The sequence below is a fragment of the Eurytemora carolleeae genome, unplaced genomic scaffold (genome assembly GCF_000591075.1).
Source record: "Eurytemora carolleeae unplaced genomic scaffold, Eaff_2.0 scaffold1728, whole genome shotgun sequence".
Taxonomy (NCBI): domain Eukaryota; kingdom Metazoa; phylum Arthropoda; class Copepoda; order Calanoida; family Temoridae; genus Eurytemora; species Eurytemora carolleeae.
In genome coordinates this window covers 1-21,861 of record NW_019397617.1, presented here as the reverse complement: position 1 = coordinate 21,861, position 21,861 = coordinate 1, and the positions used below count along the sequence as shown (strand labels likewise).

General features: G+C 31.2%; 1 protein-coding gene across 2 annotated transcripts; it reads right to left on the bottom strand.

Moving 5' to 3' along the window:
* Window positions 1–9,135: 9,135 nt before the first annotated feature.
* LOC111715202 (uncharacterized) lies at window positions 9,136–19,787 on the bottom strand. Of its 2 annotated transcripts, XM_023490490.1 has the most exons (18): window positions 19,686–19,787; window positions 19,576–19,612; window positions 18,691–18,781; window positions 16,560–16,626; window positions 16,310–16,410; window positions 16,017–16,050; window positions 15,883–15,939; window positions 15,161–15,232; window positions 14,538–14,601; window positions 13,759–13,840; window positions 13,384–13,465; window positions 12,898–12,978; window positions 12,419–12,499; window positions 12,011–12,091; window positions 11,098–11,184; window positions 10,527–10,583; window positions 9,979–10,046; window positions 9,136–9,239 (listed from the first exon to the last, which is right to left on the bottom strand). In XM_023490490.1, the coding sequence occupies exons 1-18, from the start codon at window positions 19,749–19,751 to the stop codon at window positions 9,176–9,178; spliced, it is 1,272 nt and encodes a 423-aa protein (XP_023346258.1). In that variant the 5' UTR covers window positions 19,752–19,787; the 3' UTR covers window positions 9,136–9,175. The 2 variants fall into 2 exon arrangements, with proteins under 2 accessions (XP_023346258.1, XP_023346259.1); XM_023490491.1 differs by lacking the exons at window positions 10,527–10,583; window positions 11,098–11,184.
* Window positions 19,788–21,861: the final 2,074 nt, after the last annotated feature.

Sequence of the window (21,861 nt, the reverse complement as noted above, 5' to 3'; positions counted from 1 at the left end):
TATTTTTCTTGAAATTGTATTATTCTTATATTTGTATTCTTATATTTGTATTCTTATAATTGCATTTTTCTAATATTTGCTGTTCTCTTGTATTTATATTATTCTTATATTTGTATTTTTCTTTTATTTGTATTTTTCTAATATTTGTATTATTCTTATATTTGTATTTTTCTTATATTTTTATTTTTCTTATATTTGTACTTTTCTTGTATTTGTATTATTCTTATATTTGTATTTTTTTCTTATATTTGTATTTTTCTTGTATTTGTATTATTCTTATATTTGTATTTTTCTTTTTTTTGTATTATTCTTATATTTGTATTTTTCTTATATTTGCATTTTTCTTTATTTGTATTTTTCTTATATTTGTATTTTTCTTTATTTCTATTTGTACATGACTAACAGTAATAAAAATTATGAATGTTATACAAAGAATGACAAGAAGAACTACAAATGCAGAATCTTTATTTTTTCAAAAAGAAAACTTTATAAACTACAATTGTTGACAAACTAATAAACTAGGTTTATTTGATTGGTTTGGTTCTCAAAAACCAACAGAAGATTTTCAGTTTTCTCTGAGATATGGTCCACAGGTTGGGGCCTCCTGAAACAGAAGATTTTCAGTTTTCTCTGAGATATGGTCCACAGGTTGGGGCCTCCTGAAACAGAAGATTNTTATCTACTAGTTTCATTATCTACTAGTTTCCTTATCTATTAGTTTCCTTATCTACTAGTTTCATTATCTACTAGTTTCCTTATTTACTAGTTTCCTTATATACTAGTTTCATTATCTACTAGTTTCCTTATCTACTGGTTTACTTATCTACTAGTTGCCTTATCTACCAGTTTCCTTATCTACTAGTTTCATTATTTACTAGTTTCCTTATCTACTAGTTTCATTATCTACTAGTTTCCTTATCTACTAGTTTCATTATCTACTAGTCTCCTTATCTACTAGTTTCCTTATCGACAAGTTTCCTTAAATGTGCGGAAAGTTCAAGAAACTCTTGGTGTTGCAAGGATAAAAAGTCACTTATTTGCCTCGGAACAAATTCCAAAGATCCTAAAAATGCGCAAAAACACTTCTATCGAAATTGAATAAAAATTGTTCTTACTTGTATGTGGCACACTTCCCCGACCCGTTGTAGTTAAAGCAGCTCTTCCCCTCCTCGCAGTCGGTATTGGAGTTACAGGGAGCACCACGTTCCAGCAGCCCTATAGTCGGAGATATAGTAGTTGTATTAACAAAAAGGTTCAAAAATTCAACAACCTGAAGATCTGAAGTTTCAACCCACTATGTCATTTTTCGAAATCTCATTAAATTGGTTAAATCATCAAATTACACATTTAGAAATATTTTTCACTCACCCATCAAAATTATTAAAAAATATATCCTGAAGTCTGTTTTTAACCATATTATTAAATCTTTGTAATCAGAAAAAAATTGGTTTCTTTATTCGATAGGAAGGTAAATTTACAAAAAAAAATATAAATCATGGAGAGAAGGAAATTTGATTGCTTACAATACAAATCTGTCATTAATTTACTGAGGTGATTTCACTCATGATGGGTTAATTTTTTTTAATTTCATTGGAACTGATATTTTACATTTTTAAAATTGGAGAATAATTGAAATAGATAAATGTTTTGTGTTCTATTGAAAAACAAGTTTGATTAAACCAACTCAGAATAGATAAATGGTAAACTTTTGTGAAAGCAAAAGATGCCTTATGTTGAGTGACAATAGACCCTTATTTGCTCTATATATCGATAGTTTTCTTGCTTGTTCATAACAGATAAATCCACGGCAAATTATTCAATCTATTTTAAGTTGGAAAAGCAAAAATGGCTTCTTCTAGTGGAAGGCCACAGCAATTTCTAGTCCGAGCCACATTCCCCTCATTTTCTCGTCCGAGCCACCTCGAAATCCTCGTCCTTCGAATATTATCTTTTTGAAGTGTTCAATTCTCTAAGATAAAACAATTTTTTAAGAATCCAGTCACGTTAGAGCATTAACGAAATATTAAATTTTTGTAAATAGAAAGAAATACTTTCAATAGAATTTAAGTTTTTGAAAATATTCACCTTTTTTACTCGTTTTTTTAGATAATCTAGGTATAGAATGCCGCAAATAATTCCAAGTTTATAGAACTTGGATTTTTTTTCGTTAATTTTAGCGGAAACCATAGCATTTTTTCGGGTGATTCCATGGGAAAAATTATAGGCAGAGGTATGCCAAATATTTTGCTATTTATTTTGTATCACGAAGGTTAGCCATTATGGAGGCAGAAGAGATTCAAGTTTCACCTAAATAAAGTTTGACATCATTCTCATGGTTTTGAAGATTTCAACATGATTTAATCATTGCAATATTTTAGTCTATCCATATGTTATGCCCTAACGTGGCCTGATTTTATAAGATAGCTTTATCTTCAAGATTTAGAAACTTAAAAACACATAATAAGCGAAGGACGAGAATTTCGAGGTGGCTCGGACGAGAAAATGAGGAGAATGTGGCTCGGACGAGAAATTGTTGTGGCTGGCCTTCCTCTCCTCGTCACCAGTCCCTGTAGTTTTTTTATTACCTGATTCTGGTGCAGCGGACACTATTAGAGTCAAAGCTAGAACCAAACCAAACCAAACAAAACTAGTTTTGATAAATTCCATGATTGTATATTTTCAGAGAAAACAACAATGATATTTGTGTATTGGATAAACTTATATATATACTCTCTTGAGATGCGGGAAAAAGGAGGTTTCTAAAAAATATATCAATAAAAACAATAGATTGATGAAAAATTTTATAAAGTTTGGCTTAAAATATTTTTTTTCTAAATTTAAATTCTCAATTTTAATCCCTACCCCTCAACCCCCTCAGTGAGGCTCACCCTGATTCTGCTGGTTGCATGGGGGCTGCAGGGTATAGAGGTGATGCACGGAAAAAAGAGCAAAAATAAATTCACTGGTCATACACTTATACTAAAGTAATGACAAGGGAGGGGAGGAAGGCAAGGTAAACAGTTCCTGCATCCGAGCCGCATTCTTACTTTTCCATTCGAACCACTTCTTGATAATGATCCTCGTAATTTTTTTCCATTTTCTGCTGACTCCATATGGTTGTAAACATTTTTTAAATCTTGCCTCATTTTAGAGCAAGCATGAAATATTGAATTTTGTTATATCTATTAAGATTACAGTTTAATTTAAATAAAAAAGTTGTTTAAGTTCATTGTTCTCAAGAAATCCTCTTTTTCGTCCTCAATTTCAGCGTAGAATTCCACAATTTCAGCGTAAAATTTTTACAATTTCAGCTTAGAATTTCACAATTTTAGTGTAGAATTTCACAATTTCAGCGTAGAATTTCACAATTTCAGCGTAGAATTTCACAATTTCTTCACAATTTCAGCGTAGAATTTCACAATTTCAGCGTAGAATTTCACAATTTTAGCGTAGTATTTCACAATTTCAGCGTAGAATTTCACAATTTTAGCTTAGAATTTCACAATTTCAGCGTAGAATGCTGAAAATTATTCTTCGTTAATTTTTATTGAAGCATGTTAGAATGAAACCGCAGTATTTTTCCGAGTATTTAAAATATAAAATTTAGAATAATAAGAGTAAATATCAAACACGTATCTAGAAATTTAGAAAAAGAAAGCACAAATTAAAATTAAATTTTTGACCCTAAAAGATCAGAAAATGGTAAGATGTATGAATCAAGAATAAAACAGACTTTTAACTTATACACACTATGCTTTATTTTAAGCAGATATTTTGTCTATTCAAAAACATGTCTATTGAGAAGATATTTTTATTTGTATAATAATTTTAAACAACCTAAAACTCTGTTCAAAGTAGATATTATGTTTTGATTAGAGTTAAACCATAAATAAATGAATGTATATACAGAAATTGTTTACTTGCATGAATAGCCGAAATTCTTTTTTAGGACTAGAAAAAATAGCCTCCAAAAGGATGCAAATTCATGTAAAAACTTAAGATGAAGCATGAGAATATTCAGTTTTCCAAATTCGAGTTTTATAAAACTACACCTGCAAGCTGGAGTATGAGTTCTAAGAAATTCTATCTTTACTTTCAATTTATCTCTATAGTGTTACTTTAGGCTTAAGATAGTTGATAAAGGCCATTAACTTATTAAAAGAAGGGAAAAGATAAGTTTCTCTATTCTCAAAATGTTAGAAATAGTTTCAAACCTAAAACGTTCACATACAAATAATAATTGACAAATAATTTACTGCAGATAAGTTTTTTAGTTTAAAGAAAAAAGGCCTGTAACACACTGTAACACATACTGTTGGTAAAAATTCTTCCCTCTTTTCCACTTTGATTTTACTTTCCGTTTCCTTCTTTCCATTTTTTCCTTCTATATTTTATGTTTCAGATATTGTGCCCCACCAGTGCCCCNCTGGTTCAGCCCCCTTGATACGAGCATGATAAATACATTTACTGAAAAAGTTAAAGAACATCAGAACAATAGTTGATACATCTTTGCGAAATCACTAAACCTCGGGAGAAGTGGGAAATCACGGAACCTCTAATCTATGTATTTTTATATATATAAAGTAGTAATCTCTGCTGGTTTGTTTGTTTGTTTTCCCGAAGTCACAACTATACAGGGCGAGGGGGGGGGGAGGAGGCCTTTGCTCTAGATAAAATTCTGAATCAGAAAAAATTACGCTATGAGAACATTTTGAATTATTTTTTAGATTTCTAATTGTGTTAAAATTCATTAAATTAATTAAAAACTGTCAAATGTTTGCAGCTAACATTCTCTTTGTATGAAGAAAAAAAAATTTAAATAAAATTGATTCCATAAAATCCCGCTAGAAATACGATCACTAGCTCTGTAAACAAGTGTACAGATAGTTCAATGGATATTCTGTAGTACAACTATCAAATTAATCCGACATGTTCACCACAAATATTGTGTGATGTGTCATATTAAAAAAATAGTTTTCATGCAAAAATATGATTTTTTAATGAAAGGCATTTCTTGTCAGTGTGAGTACAATGTGCAAATTTGATTCATGGTCGGATGAATAATGAACATGTATATATGTAAATTGTAAATTAATTATTATTGTGATTTACATTAACCAGAATAGATTTCTTTTTTATTTCATATCGGATAACACATCTGAATCACTGAATTTCCTGTCGGTAAGGTTAGTTTTTATATTGTTTGAGTATAATACTCATTTTTCTAGAAATGTTTGGGGGGGGGGGCGAAAACAATTTCCCTCTTGCCCCCCCCCCTTAACAAAATGTCTAATTGCGCGCCTGAGAAGAGCATCTTATAATTCAAAACACCAATCTGACAAAAATGAAAAATCAGTTTAGCCGTGATAAAAAATATAAAGGATTAAAGTGAATGTACTCTTCAGGAAAACAAGGAAAAGGGGAAATAAATAAACAACATTACGATGTATTAAATTGGATAAAAACAATGCAATGATATGAGAATTCTTGAGACTGAAATTTCCTAAGAAGAAGCACACATGCAGTGAAAATATGATTTTTAGGAATTTATTGATACTTTAAATTTTTACAATTTTTACGCAAAAGTGTGGAAAATCTTTCTTCGTTGATTATATAAAAATTTCGTAAAACCATTCAAATGTAAAACTATCAGATCATGACAAATTGATTTTGGTTTAGGTCGGCACTTTAACATTTACGGTAAATATACCTACTCAAACCACATATACTTACTCAACATATATATTTACCACATATACCTACTCAACATTTATATATTTACCATATATACCTACTCAACATATATATTTACCACATATACCTACACAACATATATATTTACCATGTATACCTACTCAACATTTATATATTTACCATATATACCTACTCAACATTTTTACATTTACCACATATACCTACTCAACATATATATTTACCACATATACCTACTCAACATTTATACATTTACCACATATACCTACTCAACATATATATTTACCATGTATACCTACTAAACATTTATATATTTACCATATATACCTACTCAACATTTTTACATTTACCACATATACCTTCTCAACATTTATACATTTACCACATATACCTACTCAACATATATATTTACCACATATACCTACCAACATATATATTTACCATATATACCTACTCAACATATATATTTACCACATATACCTACTATTTGTCTATTTGTCTATTTGTCTATTTGTCTGTTTCTCTATTTGTCTATTTGTCTATTTGTCTCTTTGTTTGTCTGTCTATCTGTCTATCTGTTTATCTGTCTATCTATTTATCTGTCTATCTATCTATATCTATTTATCTATCTGTCGGTCTATCTATGACTCGTGTTTACAGAACAAAGAACTGACAGAGTCTGATTTATTATATCAATCTAGGATACTCAGATAAAGACACAACTGCTTATTTATCTAATAATAAATAATAAGTTTTAACAATAAATGCATTTTCTAGTTTATTTGCAATTATTTGGTCGGTATTCTGAAACCATCAATATTCTAGCTCTGTATTCAGAGCTCAGATTTTAAAAATAAATTACGGTCTTTCATAGACTTTAACCTTTCTTACACCCGGGTCTTCCCTTGGGTCAACAAATAGACCGAATGATTCTAATTGGTTCTGATTTGACCAATAAAAGGAAAGAGAAAGCCTAATTAGCTGATTGGCTCGGAGTAAATTGTAAAAACTTAAACTTTAAACATGTATATTATTTCCGTCGTGTGTTTATTTTATAAATCAAGCCCATTTCAACACTACAGATAATTCCCGAGATTTTTAATGTAAAAATATAATAGTATTTACAAAATTTACGATCTTTTACTACACCCAAGTCCAGCAAAGACTCGAGTCTTGGTTTGAGCTTCACTTGGTCGTAAAAAGACCGAGGTTTACTCAAGTTCAAGCTTTCCAAATCTCAGCCGCAGCGTGCAGAGGAAGCATATTGCTTGCTACTGGGAATTAGAAACTCCATAAACTGAATGAATTGAATCAATTGAATTAAATTTCTTAATTAACTTTACACCTTTGTCGGTAGGTATTGTTATATGGACTCTTTAACAATTACCTATCTAACTATGTTTTACCTGTTTACAAATGTACGTTTATACTATTTATTTGGACCGGTACTGAATGGATGAACCCTTGAAACTAATTCTAATTTTCTAATCTCTTTATCTTTGCATCCTATTCCTAACGTCCTATGCCGTAAACATTCCAAATAAAGAATTTTTCTAGATCAAATTGTTAAAGTTTAACACCATAATATGGTTGCAGAGATATAAGTGTTAAGCTACTGATTATAACCTAATCTAAAATGTTGATGAAAAAAACGTTTTTTTTTAAGATACTCCGCTCGGGTAGGATATGTTCACTTTTAGCACAACATTTGCAGAATTGGGTAGGGTGTGTTTGGGGCTATTATATCGTTCTTTTAGAATATTTCAGTTAGTTCCCTAGAACAGATATATTTCAATTTCAAGGGTTTCGTATGTTTTTTTTCTTACCAACCTATAGACCCTAATTGTCGCTGGTAATTGCACAAATTTTCGCATGGTTTTGCAGCGTCAGTCTAACAATGCCATTTTAGTTTTTGCGCAGTGTATCTTGTATGATCTTTAAATTTAGAGATACAGATAGTTTAAACGGGGTTTACTGAAAAATATAGAAACTTTTATTTAAAATCGACCGGGTACCCTGTTCCTTGATAACAAATTAACTCAAATCTTAATGTTAACTTGAATCAAGAATTTAATATTTCTGCAATTACATTTTGAAACTAGATTTACATCTATATGTGTATATTAGTAAAAAATTTGATTCTGATTTGCATGGACCATGTTCTAGAGGAGCACCCTGTTTGATAAATCTACCAATGTATGGTTTGTAAAAAGTTAAAGAGTGAAAGAAAGAAATGTGAGTATAGGGTCGCAGAAGTCAAGGCACACACAAAACTTTTTAATCTACAATTTGCAATAATTATATTTCGCGGAGGTCTGATTTAATGATTCTACCTGGAAATATACAGGGGCGTTATCATGAGCCCCAACTGGAATGTCAAAAAAGTTCTGCCCCACCCCTAGGACAATACGCCCCTGAAAGTAAACCTCATGCACTGAAGAAGGGCATATTTTTTTAATTCTCCTTAAATGTTTTTTAGGTTGTTGGCAGATAGATAGATAGATAGATATCTATTACAGGTGGTGAATGTAATATATAGATATATATAAATAATCTGTTTGTAAAAAAAGAGAGACCCTGCTGTTAGACGAATTAATTTAGGATTTTCAGCAATAAAATAGTTTACAGGATTTATTGAAAAAATGTTAATTATCTTCAGGAGTTGAAAAATTGTTCAAATTTTATTATTAGCTTCTTACTCTATTAAAAAACACTATCTGGAATGTCAAAAAATGAGGTTTTTACAGCATGCAGAACAGTACTCAAATATTAGGTCTTTTAGATTTATCAAATTGTTCAAAAAATCTGACCATTTTATGTTTTTCCTTGACCAAATATTGATTAATTCACATTGAGAACTAAATCTAATGTGTACATCCAAAAAAAGAAATACAATAGCAAAATCTGGCTTGGTTTCTAGGTTATTTAGCTTTATATATATATATATTCAAAAAGCCCATTAACGTTTCTCCCATGGTAAGAATTAAAGATAAAGTTTTCAAAACATCTATAAATTATCATACAATCATGATAAACAGATTTGGTAATTCGTTAAGTAAATGCTCCTGCTGGGTTTTTACTATTTTCTACAAAATCGACCCATAATTGTTAATATTATGGCCTTTTCAGGCTAAACATAGGAAAAATAATTTTTATTTTTGCCTCTTATTCAAAAACCCATTAAGATATATGCTGATCAAAATGGTGAATTTGTTTTATCATGGCTTTAGGATAATTTACAAACGTTATAAAATTTCTAGCACTATAAAGCTGACCGTGAGAGAAGCTGAAATGTGCTTTTTGAACATATTTCTATTTTCATATCTAGGGATACAAAAACTAAAAAAGGTTTGGTTTGGTTTGGTAAATTAAGGATATCTCTAATAATATTTTGTAAATTAGACAATTTAGAAATAGACCAAAGAACTAGTAAATTTTTATTTGTTTTACAAAATATAATTTGTTATAATTCTTGTTTTGAGAAGGTTGGTAGTTCGGCCAATTCACCCATCCTAGCCTTTCTATACCTAGGGTGGTTTAATAAAGATAATTTATCGTTAATTAGATATTTATGGAAAACTAATCAGGCCAAAATATTTCACATTTTCACATCGTATTTCAAGTGACAGAATAGAATGTGAAGACGAATTTTAGACTAAAGATCTGTGATGAAATAGTTTCATAAAAATGGTAAACGTGAATTATGTTTCTGATTTCTTGCAGGACTAACTAATTGTTTAAAACAATATTTGATTTAACAGTTTATATTGATTTTCAGGCCGTCTTTTTATTTAATTTTATAATGAGGACCATTGTATAAAAATAAAAATTCTTCTAAAGTTTGCAAATATTATATTATCACGTTTAGAAAAAACAGTAAACAGTCCCTTAATCTATATATAAATTTGGCTTGTCTGTTTGTTTGTTTGTTTGTCTGTCTGTCTGTTTGTATCCAATAAACGTCAAAACGGCTGAACCGATTTGGCCCAAATTTTTTGTGGGACATCTAGGGACTCCAGGGAAGGTTTATGAATCATCAAAATTTCAAATATTTGTCTCCATCAAAATTCGATCGTCATTAAATTTTTTAAAATTTTGAAAATCCGCGAAATTTTTTGTGAAAATCCACGAATTATTTTTGTTTTGTTTTACGATGTACACAAAGAGAACATGTTCACAATTAATTTAGGAGATGGTCGCGAAGCGCCCTCTAAGACTAGAAAGAAGGGCGCGAAGCGCCTTGAATTTCTAGTATTGAATATTTACCTAGGATCTATTTCACCAAGTTTAGATAACTCCCGATCTATCGCACCATACACTGCGTCCCTTTTATCCTTGGAAAACACATATTTTTATCAGATTTTTATTAAAAACTAACATTGATATTTTACAGATTATTTAAATAAACGAAAGAAATCGGTATATTTTCCATTCCTTCCCTTGTTACGGATAAATTATATTGTGTGGAATGAACAGATGAATTAAATTGTTTTTAATGAATGGATGAACTAGATTGAGTTTAATGAATTGATTAATTATATTGTGTAGAATTAATAGATAAATTATATTGTGTGAATGAATAGATGCATTATATTCATGTTTTTAATGAATGGATGAACTAGATTGAGTTGAATGAATTGATTAATTATACTGTGTAGAATGAATGGATGAATTATATTATGTTGAATGAATTGATGAATTATATTGTGTTGAATGAATAGATGAATTATATTGTGTTGAATGAATAGATGAATTATATTGTGTTGAATGAATGGATGAATTATTTTGTGTTGAATGATAAATAGTTTTCTTGCCTTAGATATAACTGAAGTCATCAAATCTGACAGAACCAAATCTCGTTCCTTAGGAAACTGAAGAAAATAATTTATGAAATCAATCCATTTGATAAATAAATATTAAAATGAATAATTCAATTAATCAACGAATCAATCCATTCAATAAAAATAAGGTTTATGAATAAATCAATCATTCAATCAGCTAAGCGTTTAGCCATTCTCGTTATAATGTTTAAAATCCATTATCGAATGACATATTCATTTCACAAATCAATTATATAACCAACAATTGATATTTAATAATGTAAAAAAGACCAAACAATTAAAACAGATCTACTGGAGGACTCACATTATTTCAAAACATACCAGGTTATTGCTTAACCCCCCCCCCCCTACTCTAAAAGTTTCATGAAACGAGCCGGTACAATATGGACTGTGTTTGCATTCACTCGTACAGTCCAGTCTGGTCTACCCAGTGTAGTGTCGACCCAGCACGTCTCATGCAACAAATGCAGCCTTTAAATATGAGAGTGCAACACTATTATGTAGTGCGTTGTACACTGCAATGCCCTCTTGTTTGAATATTTACCTTTATAAACGCTTGGTTATAAAATTCAATTGTTTTTGCCACAGCTTCGTCGACTGGGGTAGGTTCAAATCCAAGTTCTTTTCTAGCCTAAAATGAACAGTAGACAGTGTTATTCACAAAGAATTTATTGACTACCTGAAACTTGTTTAATATCACGATCTGAAGTTTGAATTTTCCTACCGATCTGGAAAATACCGTTTAGTGTCAAGCGGAACAAAAAATGCAAAAAAGACAAATGTTAAAATAACAAATTTTTAAAACTTTCTTTAGGTACCTTAGAATAGATAGATATATCCATAGAACCAGTACAGATAAATATCCATACCTTAGATATATCCATAGACCCTGCCAGTACAGATGGATATTCTTACCTTAGATATATCCATAGAACCTGCCAGTACAGATGGACATCCTTACCTTAGATATATCCAAGGATTTAATGCAAGGAAAGTTATTTCAGAGGTGTCCGCATCTTTTGTACTGCAGTGTACTGTCACTTGGCGGTAATATTGTAAATACAAGACGGATGTCGAAGCCTGACATGGGATCCATCTTTCACATAAACAATCAATGAAATATTCATAGGAAACTATTATGTGAATTATCAAAATTCAATGCTTTTAACCTCCTCGGATACTAAACGAACACTGATGCATCTATTCCGCCCAGAATCAACTGGTTTCAATATGTACGCAGAGTATACGCAACTGCAATTAACTTTCCTTGCATTACAACCTTGGATATATCCATAGAACCTGCCAGTACAGATGGATATTCCTACCTTAGATATATCCATAGAACCTGCCAGTACAGATGGATATCCTTACCTTAGATATATCCATAGACCCTGCCAGTACAGATGGATATTCTTGATATATCCATAGAACCTGCCAGTACAGATGGATATTCCTACCTTAGATATATCCATAGAACCTGCCAGTACAGATGGATATCCTTGGTATGCTTTCTCATCTTTAGTAACCTCACTTAATACCTTAATAATAAGGGATTAGTTAATGTTATTTGCTGTCACTCTGGAACTGCAATTAAAAAGTGTCAATAGTATTTGGAACATCTGGTATATTTTCTTGCTCGCCAGTGCCGTAAAAATCAGCCCGTCACTTTCTAGAAACGTCAAAGCTATAAATTATCGTTCCTTAATTGATATGTTGGGGGCTTAGCCCCCCCCCCCTGGGTCAGTTAAATCTGTAGTTTTCAGGGGGGGCACCGAGCCCCCCCCCTTAGAAAGAAAGAAAAAATCTAAGCCCTCCCCTGGACAGATCCCTGAACACGCCCCTGGTTTCAGTGTTTGTTTTGTTACCTCAGTTACCCCTAGTCCGTCCCTAATCCTCAGAAGAATATTAGAGAGAGAGAATTCATCATCCAGCGCAATATTATAAACCTTGAACAAAAAGAAAAAATGTTATTATTCGAATCATTGACAATAAACTTAGAAAGAAATGTGACATAAAATAATCGTTTAAATTACAGTAAAACTATTATTTTTCCCCCCAAAAATGTTTTCTTTTTAACAAATAAATCTTGAAAATCAACGGTAAAACCTTTTTTATAAATAAAAAGTTAACTTATGATTGTGAACCTGGTTCCATAAGTCAGGACCAAGTTTCATAAGCTGACTAATAACTCTACCTGGTTCCATGAGTCAGGACCAAGTTTCATGAGCTGAACAATAACTCTACCTGGTTCCATGAATCAGGACCAAGTTTCATGAGCTGAACAATAACTCTACCTGGTTCCATGAGTCAGGACCAAGGTTCATGAGCTGACCAATAACTCTACCTGGTTCCATGAATCAGGACCAAGTTTCATGAGCTGACCAATAACTCTACCAACATCTTCTACATATGTAAGGGACTCAACCTTAAATATTATTATTAAGAGATTGGACTCCTTTGTTTTGTTGAACTTTTAATTTGCTATTATCTTTTTTCTTCATATTTTCGGCTTTTCTTGACCTCTAAAAAGTCCCTATTTAAAATAACATTCTAGATCTACTTTTTTTCAAGTGTTCTAGAACAACCTTTCCTTTAATTTTCTAGCACTGTCTTTCCTTACATTTTTATAAATACTTAAATTTCCTTTAATTTAACTATCTTTTCTATTGCATTTTCTAGAAATATTTTAATTTCCTTTTACAATTTCTAGAAATTTCCTTACATTTTCTGGACTCCTTTCAAATTCTAGAATTACTTTTTTTAAAATTTTCTAGAACTATACTTTTCTTTAGTTTTCTAGAATTACCATTTCTTAACTTTCTAGAATTACCTTATTTTTAATTTTCTCTGGGATAGAAATAGGTTTCTTGATTTCAGGAAAGAATTTAATCCACAGTTGATACATCCACCATCTATATATATATATTTATATAGATAAATTTTAAATCATAGAATATGTTTACTAGGCTAAATTATAAAATAGAAAACTGTTCAACACCCCCCCCCCCATCCCCACCACCCTTCTCTATTTTTGTGCACTATTATGGGTTTGTTATGTATACGTATTACGTATTCAATTGCGTATCGAGTATTTAACCAAAAATTAAAAACAAAATTATTTTGAAAATATGTGCAGGAAAGTTGAATTTTTTTACATTAAAATTTAATTTATGTCAAGCAGTACTGAGTATTATTATGTATTTACCTATAAGTAGTATCTCTAGGACCAATGACGTCAGCTAGTCTCAGGGTAACCCAGTTTAAACCATCCTTCTTTCCATAGTGTACTGCACAGTACACACATTTTTTAACAATTTTTTTTATAATTTATTTATTTATAATTTTTGTAAAATAAAATGGTACGAGGCATAGTTAATAATTTCAAATATTCATCAATAATTCTTTTTCTCCTTCCTCCATCTGCGTGTCCGCAGTTTCTCTTTTTCTTGCCTCCCTTTGCTCGTTCATTAATGGCGCTGCTTTTGAAAGAATGCTTATGAGTAACCGTCTTTGCGCCATCATAAGACAGTGCAGGATCACCCATGTACCCCTCTCCGTTTTTTGTTTTGCTTTTTTGTGATTGCAGCCTCAGCACTGAACATTATGTCTACTTGCATTGACTCTAGGTCATCACTTCTAGCACTTACAGTTAGTTTCTATCTCCAGTGAGGGAGCAATAGCTTCCCTGCTATGAACCACACATTTTTACCTTCCTGTAAAAGGAGGGTTGCTATTCAACGAAGGATAATCAAGTGACCCGCGCAATGGTAATTTTTTTGTAGGATCCAACAGGGAAATGTCCTCGAGTCTCATTTGCTGCGTGTGAGAAGTCTAGATGGTAGGTAGAGGAGAGTTGGAGATGAGGATAAGGGTTTGTAGGGTTGGTGTATTAGGAACATGGGTACAAGCGTACAAGGGGAAAAGGGGACAAGGGGACATGGGGACAAGGGTACAAGGGGACAAGGTTAATTAAAATAACATTACCTAAAGCCTCCTCCCCTGCTAGTTTATAGTGCCCGTAAGTGTCTTTTTTCTTCAATAAGTTTATCTGAAAAAACATCAAAATTTCATTTTTACAATTTCGGTTTCAAGATTTTTAAAAAGAAAAATGAGTGAATTCTGAGATTCCTTTGTATCAATCGAGTTTGCTCTAAGAGGTTATAAACTGAATAAAAACTTCTCTATGAAATTAGTTTAATATGATTATTTTGTTTGAATCAACTAAATTTGTAATTTTTTACTTCTGACATAATTTGCTTGTGAATATCAGTAACCCCTATTTGAAATTTGTAATTAACAATTTTTTTTTGAGTCCTGAGGCCGAATTTAATGAATATGAATATGATTGGTTCCACTTAAAATTGCATGAAATGTTTCAAGATTTAAGCCGGCGCTTAATTTAAACCGGGTTTTGGCGGATTTAAGCCACGGTTCAAATTCTTTAAACTCGGCCTCTGATCTTGGAACCTTTGAATAAGGCTAGTGCAACTATTTCTCTTGTACCACCAACATCAAATTGATCCGAGTCTCTGGTTCAAGCTGATCTGATGAAGAGAAGTGGTTGAACTTCCGGCCTCAGACTTAATTTTCGAACATTATAAAACTACCTCATTTTCATCCAGTGGTCTGATTGCGTCAGTTTCTATACTTGGCCTTCTTGTTGGTTTATCTTTACACACCTGTAGATAGTGTAATATTTAGTTTTATATCTTCCATTTTCCAATTTCTAAAGAGCTGATGAAACAATTCTACTGTTTATCCAACCAATCAAGCTTGATTTCCCCTTTCCTAAGATAACTAAAAAAAACTACAAAGACTCATTTTCGTAAATCATTAGTTCGGCAGCTTTAACTTTTTTATTTTATTGACAAGCAGGGAGAGTCTATAGGTTGCCAGCTATAGGTACCCATGGAGATATCCAATCGGGGCTTAAATAAGCAATGAGTGTTTCCTATCTGTAAGGCACCCGTGCCTCATTCATGCACTCTACTATTCTCAGGCATAAGAAGCCCTTAGGCAGTTGGAATCTTGTCAGCCCTTTTCTCAGAATAAATGAAGCGTGGACGGATGAATGTGCTGCCAGATTACAACCCCTGGCAGATCAATACATAACCCCTACTACACGAAACTTTCGCAATAGAAAAATTCCGAGATTCGATCGTAACAACCCAATCATGTTTTATATTTTAAATTGTACATATAACTTCTATCTGTATATTTGTTGGCTAGTCTGTGTCGAATAAAACGTGAAAACGGCTAAACCCATCGTTTTATGACTTGCCAAAGAATTATATGCTCTGATTAATATTTATCATGACTACAAGGTTACCTCGTATATTGAATCTGAACTGATGTAGATGTACAAACCAACTTTTCCTTTCAATTCCTGAACACATTTCGCCATACATAAGAATAAAAATAAAAATAAAAAATCAATTTTATTTAAAATAAAATGATTATTACCTCCATATTGTCGTGAATCCATTTCGGATGGTACCTGAAATTAGTTTTTATGAAAACTAAGAATTTTTAAAAAGAAAAAATACAGAAAATGGGAAATTTGGATCAGGAAATATCAAATGTGCAGCAAAACAGATAAATATAGCAATCTCTTTTCGGAGCGATAAATGGAGTTTGCTCAATAATACTTTAATGCTAAAAAAGCTGATTAAACTAAATCCAATTGACTTGTTCTATCTGTTTAATCTGTTGTATCTGTCCGAAACTATTAAATAAAATTTATTGTTTATACTTACGCGCTAAAGTCTATGACTAGATCGAATAGATCCGTATTTCTGATAAAACTTAGAAGTTCAGGACATTGTCTAATGGCGTTTATATCACAGTCAACAGCAGTCTAAATATTAGAAATAATAAAATAATAAAAAACTGCATATCTAAAATATTTTATAAAGATAAAAGGATGAAAAAAGTAAATTCTGATGATTTTCCTTTATTAATGAATCTCTTTTTATAGTAATTTGTTCTTAGATAATGAAAAAAAACCTTGTTTGAGGCGCACTCTGGTTCAAAGTTTCTGTCACAAGTAAGCTGGTGCACAAACGGTTTTACTCTGAAATAATTAGATATTAAGATTTATTCTGCAATTGGGTTTCCTGAGACCAACACTTTTGTGTAAAATATGTTAATATTCAACGCTTGATCTCGATATCCACCTTGACAACTTTTAAATCAAACTTCTTGAATAAACGAATAAATATTTAAATAGAATTCAACATTTAAAATGGAGGATGAAATACTTGATCCCTGCTTGATCTCGGGATTCCTGTTTATTTAATAAAACATGTTTTTTATAATGTACATTGTACAGTGTACAGTAAAAGAAGAAAATAGAAATAATTTTAAATCATTTATGTACCTTTCACGCTGAACTAAAGTCAATTTTACGTGAGATGGAAGGAGCTTTTGAGGAGAACGAAAAAGGTTTGCAATTCTAGCATGTAACCCGATAAATATATTCTAGTTTGTAACCGGATAAGTATATTCTAGTTTGTAACCGGATAAATATATTCTAGTAGGTAACCGGATAAATATATTCTAGGATATAACCGGATAAGTATATTCTAGTTGTAACCGGATAAATATATTCTAGTTTGGAACCGGATAAATATATTCTAGGATATAGCCGGATAAACATCTTCTAGTATGTAACCGGATAAACATATTCTAGGATATAACCGGATAAATATATTCTAGTTTGTAATCGGATAAATCAATTCTAGGATATAACCGGATAAGTATATTCTAGTTTGTAACTGGATAAATATATTCTAGTATGTAACCGGATAAATAAATTCTAGCATATAACCGGATAAATATATTCTAGCTTGTAACCGGATAAGTATATTCTAGTATGTAACCGGATAAATATATTCTAGTATGTAACCGGATAAATATATTCTAGCATATAATCAGATAAATATATTCTAGCTTGTAACTGGATAAGTATATTCTAGTTTGTAACCAGATAAATATATTCTAGTATGTAACTGGATAAATGTATTCTAGGATATAACCGAATAAATATATTCTAGTTTGTAACCGGATAAATATATTCTAGTATATAACCAGATAAATATATTCTAGTATGTAACCGGATAAATATATTTTAGTATGTAACCGGATAAATATATTCTAGTTTGTAACCGGATAAATATATTCTAGTTTGTAATCGGATAAATATATTCTAGTATGTAACCGGATAAATATATTCTAGTTTGTAATCGGATAAACATATTCAAGTATGTAACCGGATAAGTATATTCTAGTTTGTAACTGGATAAATATATTCTAGTATGTAACCGGATAAATAAATTCTAGGATATAACCGGATAAGTATATTCTAGTTGTAACCGGATAAATATATTCTAGTTTGTAATCGGATAAATATATTCTAGGATATAACCGGATAAATATATTCTAGTTTGTAATCGGATAAATATATTCTAGGATATAACCGGATAAGTATATTCTAGTTTGTAACTGGATAAATATATTCTAGTATGTAATCGGATAAATAAATTCTAGGATATAACCGGATAAGTATATTCTAGTTGTAACCGGATAAATATATTCTAGTTTGTAATCGGATAAATATATTCTAGTATATAACCGGATAAATATATTCTAGGATATAACCGGATAAGTATATTCTAGTTTGTAACTGGATAAATATATTCTAGTATGTAACCGGATAAATATATTCTAGTATGTAACCGGATAAATATATTCTAGTATATAACCGGATAAATATATTCTAGGATATAACCGGATAAGTATATTCTAGTTTGTAACTGGATAAATATATTCTAGTATGTAACCGGATAAATATATTCTAGTATGTAACCGGATAAACATATTCTAGTATGTAACCGGATAAATATATTCTAGTATGTAACCGGATAAATATATTCTGGTATGTAACCGGATAAATATATTCTAGTTTGTAACCGGATAAATATATTCTAGTTTGTAACCAGATAAATTTGTTATTTTTCTCATACTTAGACGTAAAATCAAACTATAAGAAGAGCTAGAAGGTCGCAAAGCCATACAAGTGATATCGCATAAATTTGACCCTCTCCTTCTGCGTAGTTTGCAGTGCTGTATCTGTTACCTCTGTTCGGAGTCCCAATGCCATTTTCCTCTGGTTACAATAGTTATATCATATTCATCAGTTTCTATCAGCTGAGTCAACGTAGAGGAACCTAAATGTATCAGCTGTTTAATAATCAGCTTGGTAAATGAAGATGAACCTAAACTCATCAGAGGTTCAATCAGTTAAGTCAACGTAGAGGAACTTAAATACATAAGCTGTTCAATAATCAGCTTGGTAAATGAACCTAAATATATCAGCTGTTCAATAATCAGCTTTGTAACTAAAGATGAACCTAAATACATCAGAGTTTCAATTAGCTGGTAGAGGAACCTAAATATATCAGCTGATCAATAATCAACTTTGTAAATGAAGATAAACCTTAATACATCAGAGTTTTTAATCTGGTGGGTTAATGTATGGGAACTAAAATATATCAGTTAAAACAGCTGGGTTAATGTAGAAGAACCAATAAACATATCAGCCATTTAATCAGCCGTATTAATAGAGGAACCTTTCTATAACAGCTGTGTAATCAGCTAAACATATCAGCTGTTTTTTGAGCTGGGTCAATGTAGAATAACTTTTTAACATATCAGCCATTAAATCAGCTGGATAAAATTTGTATCAAACTGAATAAATCCAGCATTTTACCGCCGTTAAATCAGCTGGAACTGATTACTCGCCTCCAAGTCTTATTTTTTAATCCCCATATTTGTACAACCTGATAGTATAAAATGTTGATAATTCAAACTTTGACTTTTAGATTTAGCTAAATTCAGAGATTGAATATCAAAGTTTTTACTACATTATGTTGCAAAATTAGAAAATGAGTAGGATGAGAATAATCATTTTCATTGCCAATCTGATTGTAACCGAAAATAATGCTTAAAGAATATATTTTACCTATATTTCCATTACCCCCAAAGGAAAGCAGTTTTTTCTAAACACATAAAGTTTTACATTTGTTATTTATGTTTAATCAATTTTTTTTTTAAAAGCGTTAAAAAACTGACCTTATCTGCTTTACAGGTATTAAATAGGAATATATGCACTAAACTCCAAAGTATCGTTCGGTACATTCTACTTGCAAAATGTAAATAAATCTTTTAAAATATAGATTTTTTGCATTTTTGAAAACTTTTACAAGAACCTTTATCTAAATTTCTCTTTTTTGCAAATTTTTTATTAAATCTAGATCTAAAAAAATTGAGTCTTTGCCACAAGCTCAAATTTTCTAATCCCGATATCATTGTAACCTTACAGTGTAAACCTTTGATATTTCGAACTTAGGTTATTTGACCTAACAGATTTCATAGTTTGAAATATCTAAGATCTAAGACACTGGGTTGCAAGGATAAAGGGATTAGAAAATATCTGAGTTTGAGGCAAAAACTCATTTCTTTATACATTTTTGCAAATCTATACAAAAACCTTGATCTAAATTTATCCTTTTTTGCAAAGAACCTAGATCTACACACAAATTTGATGCATCCCTAATAATCCTCTCTCTATATATATATATAGTTTTTTCTTTCCCTTAACATTTTCTTTCTTTTATCTCTATAAGTCATGAAGATCACTGCTCTCAGGATAAATAAATAAATAACAATCAGTGAGCCTTATTTTTCATCCTTTAAATGAAGTTTTCTGCTCTATTTATGAAAAGATCGTTGCTCTTCTTAAAAGATCGACGAAGAAAAGATGGTTTTATTGTCCAGAAAATCTCCACTCTATGTAATGGATCCCCTGTTCCCAATAAAAGATTTAGGTTCTCTCCCAAAATCTCATAATATCATCTGTTCTACTTTAAAGATTGCTGCTATTCTAAAAGAAACATGCCTCTTTAATAAAAAACTTCAATCCCCCCCTTATTTCTAAAAAGATCTTTCCCAAAAATCTCGTTAAAATTAACACTCCAGAAAAGATCCCGATACTCTCTCTAAATGATCCCTACGCTCTCTAAATGATCCCTATTCTCTTTGAAAGATCCCAAATCTCTCTAAATGATCCTAAGTCTCTGTAAATAATCCCAAATCTCTCTAAATGATCCCAAGTCTCTGTAAATAATCCCAACTCTCTCTAAATGATGATCCCAACTAGATCCTGTTTTGTACGGCCCTGATTGTTCATGGTTTAATTCCGACTGAAACTGCTCGAATTCGGAATACATCTCATTCCACTAATTAGAAACCCTGCAGGGATGTATAGGACAAAATTGTGTTGGAGAGGTTAACCATTGACGCCGTAAAAGTGAAAATAGTTTTTTTTTCAGTTTTGGTTCAAATAAATTTTTATATTGTGAACTATATAATCTAGATGAGTTGTTAAATTAAGTTTGAGTCATGCAGGACGAAAGAAAGTGAAAAGACTAAAGATTTTAGCTGTTACTTTATCTCCAGTTCTCCTGTTAGTCTATTCTATCATTTTATCTCATTTTCTTAAGTTTTTCTTTTCTTTAAATCCCAAAAGCCAATCTGATAACTTGGTTTCTATTCAATTGTTCTGAACTCAAAACTAATGCATTTAAAATCTATTCAGATCTCGCTAAGTCGTACCCATCCTCCTTGTCGGCTAAAGTTTGGTTTTTGACCACAGCTACACTTTTTTAAATAATTTCTTGGTTTTATTTTGGTGGGTTTCCAGTATGTCTACCCAGGAAGAAACCTCAGATCCTTGAATTCATGCAAGGGACTCTGTGATCAGTTGATATGGCAAAGCATTATCCTGAATAAAAGTTTTAGTCTCTGAAGTTGTTTTGTCGTTCTTTTATTTTTTTTTGCTACTTTTCCATGAAAACTGTTAATTTGACCTTCATGAAATCTCTAGGGGGACAATTGGATTATTTTACAGTTGTGATATACTGTAACGATTATGCCTGTTTACTTAAAACTTCTGTTCATGCAATCTTCTGTTAATTTGACCTTCTTGAAATCTCTAAGGGGACAGAATGGATGATTGTAAGAAATCTAGATGATGATTACTTTACTCTAACTCTAATACGAGTCTAACTGACTCTCTATCTCTCTAGCCAAAACTCAAGGCTCAAAGCACAACTGTGTAAAACAACGAGTAGTACTCAACTGATTTATTTCTATATACAGGTGAATGAACTGACCGGGATAGCCCGATACGGTCAACTTACAAATCGTTAAGAATTAATAATAATCATAGATAAAGTAGATAGCATTA

Coding starts and splice junctions, on each gene's coding strand:
- LOC111715202 (XM_023490490.1), bottom strand. CDS start 19,751: ATGTACCGAACGATACTTTGGAGTTTAGTGCATATATTCCTATTTAAT. Junction 16,411..16,559: donor CAGAGTGCGCCTCAAACAAG/GTTTTTTTTCAT, acceptor TCTAATATTTAG/ACTGCTGTTGACTGTGATAT. Junction 11,185..12,010: donor GTTCTATGGATATATCTAAG/GTAGGAATATCC, acceptor TGTTCATTTTAG/GCTAGAAAAGAACTTGGATT.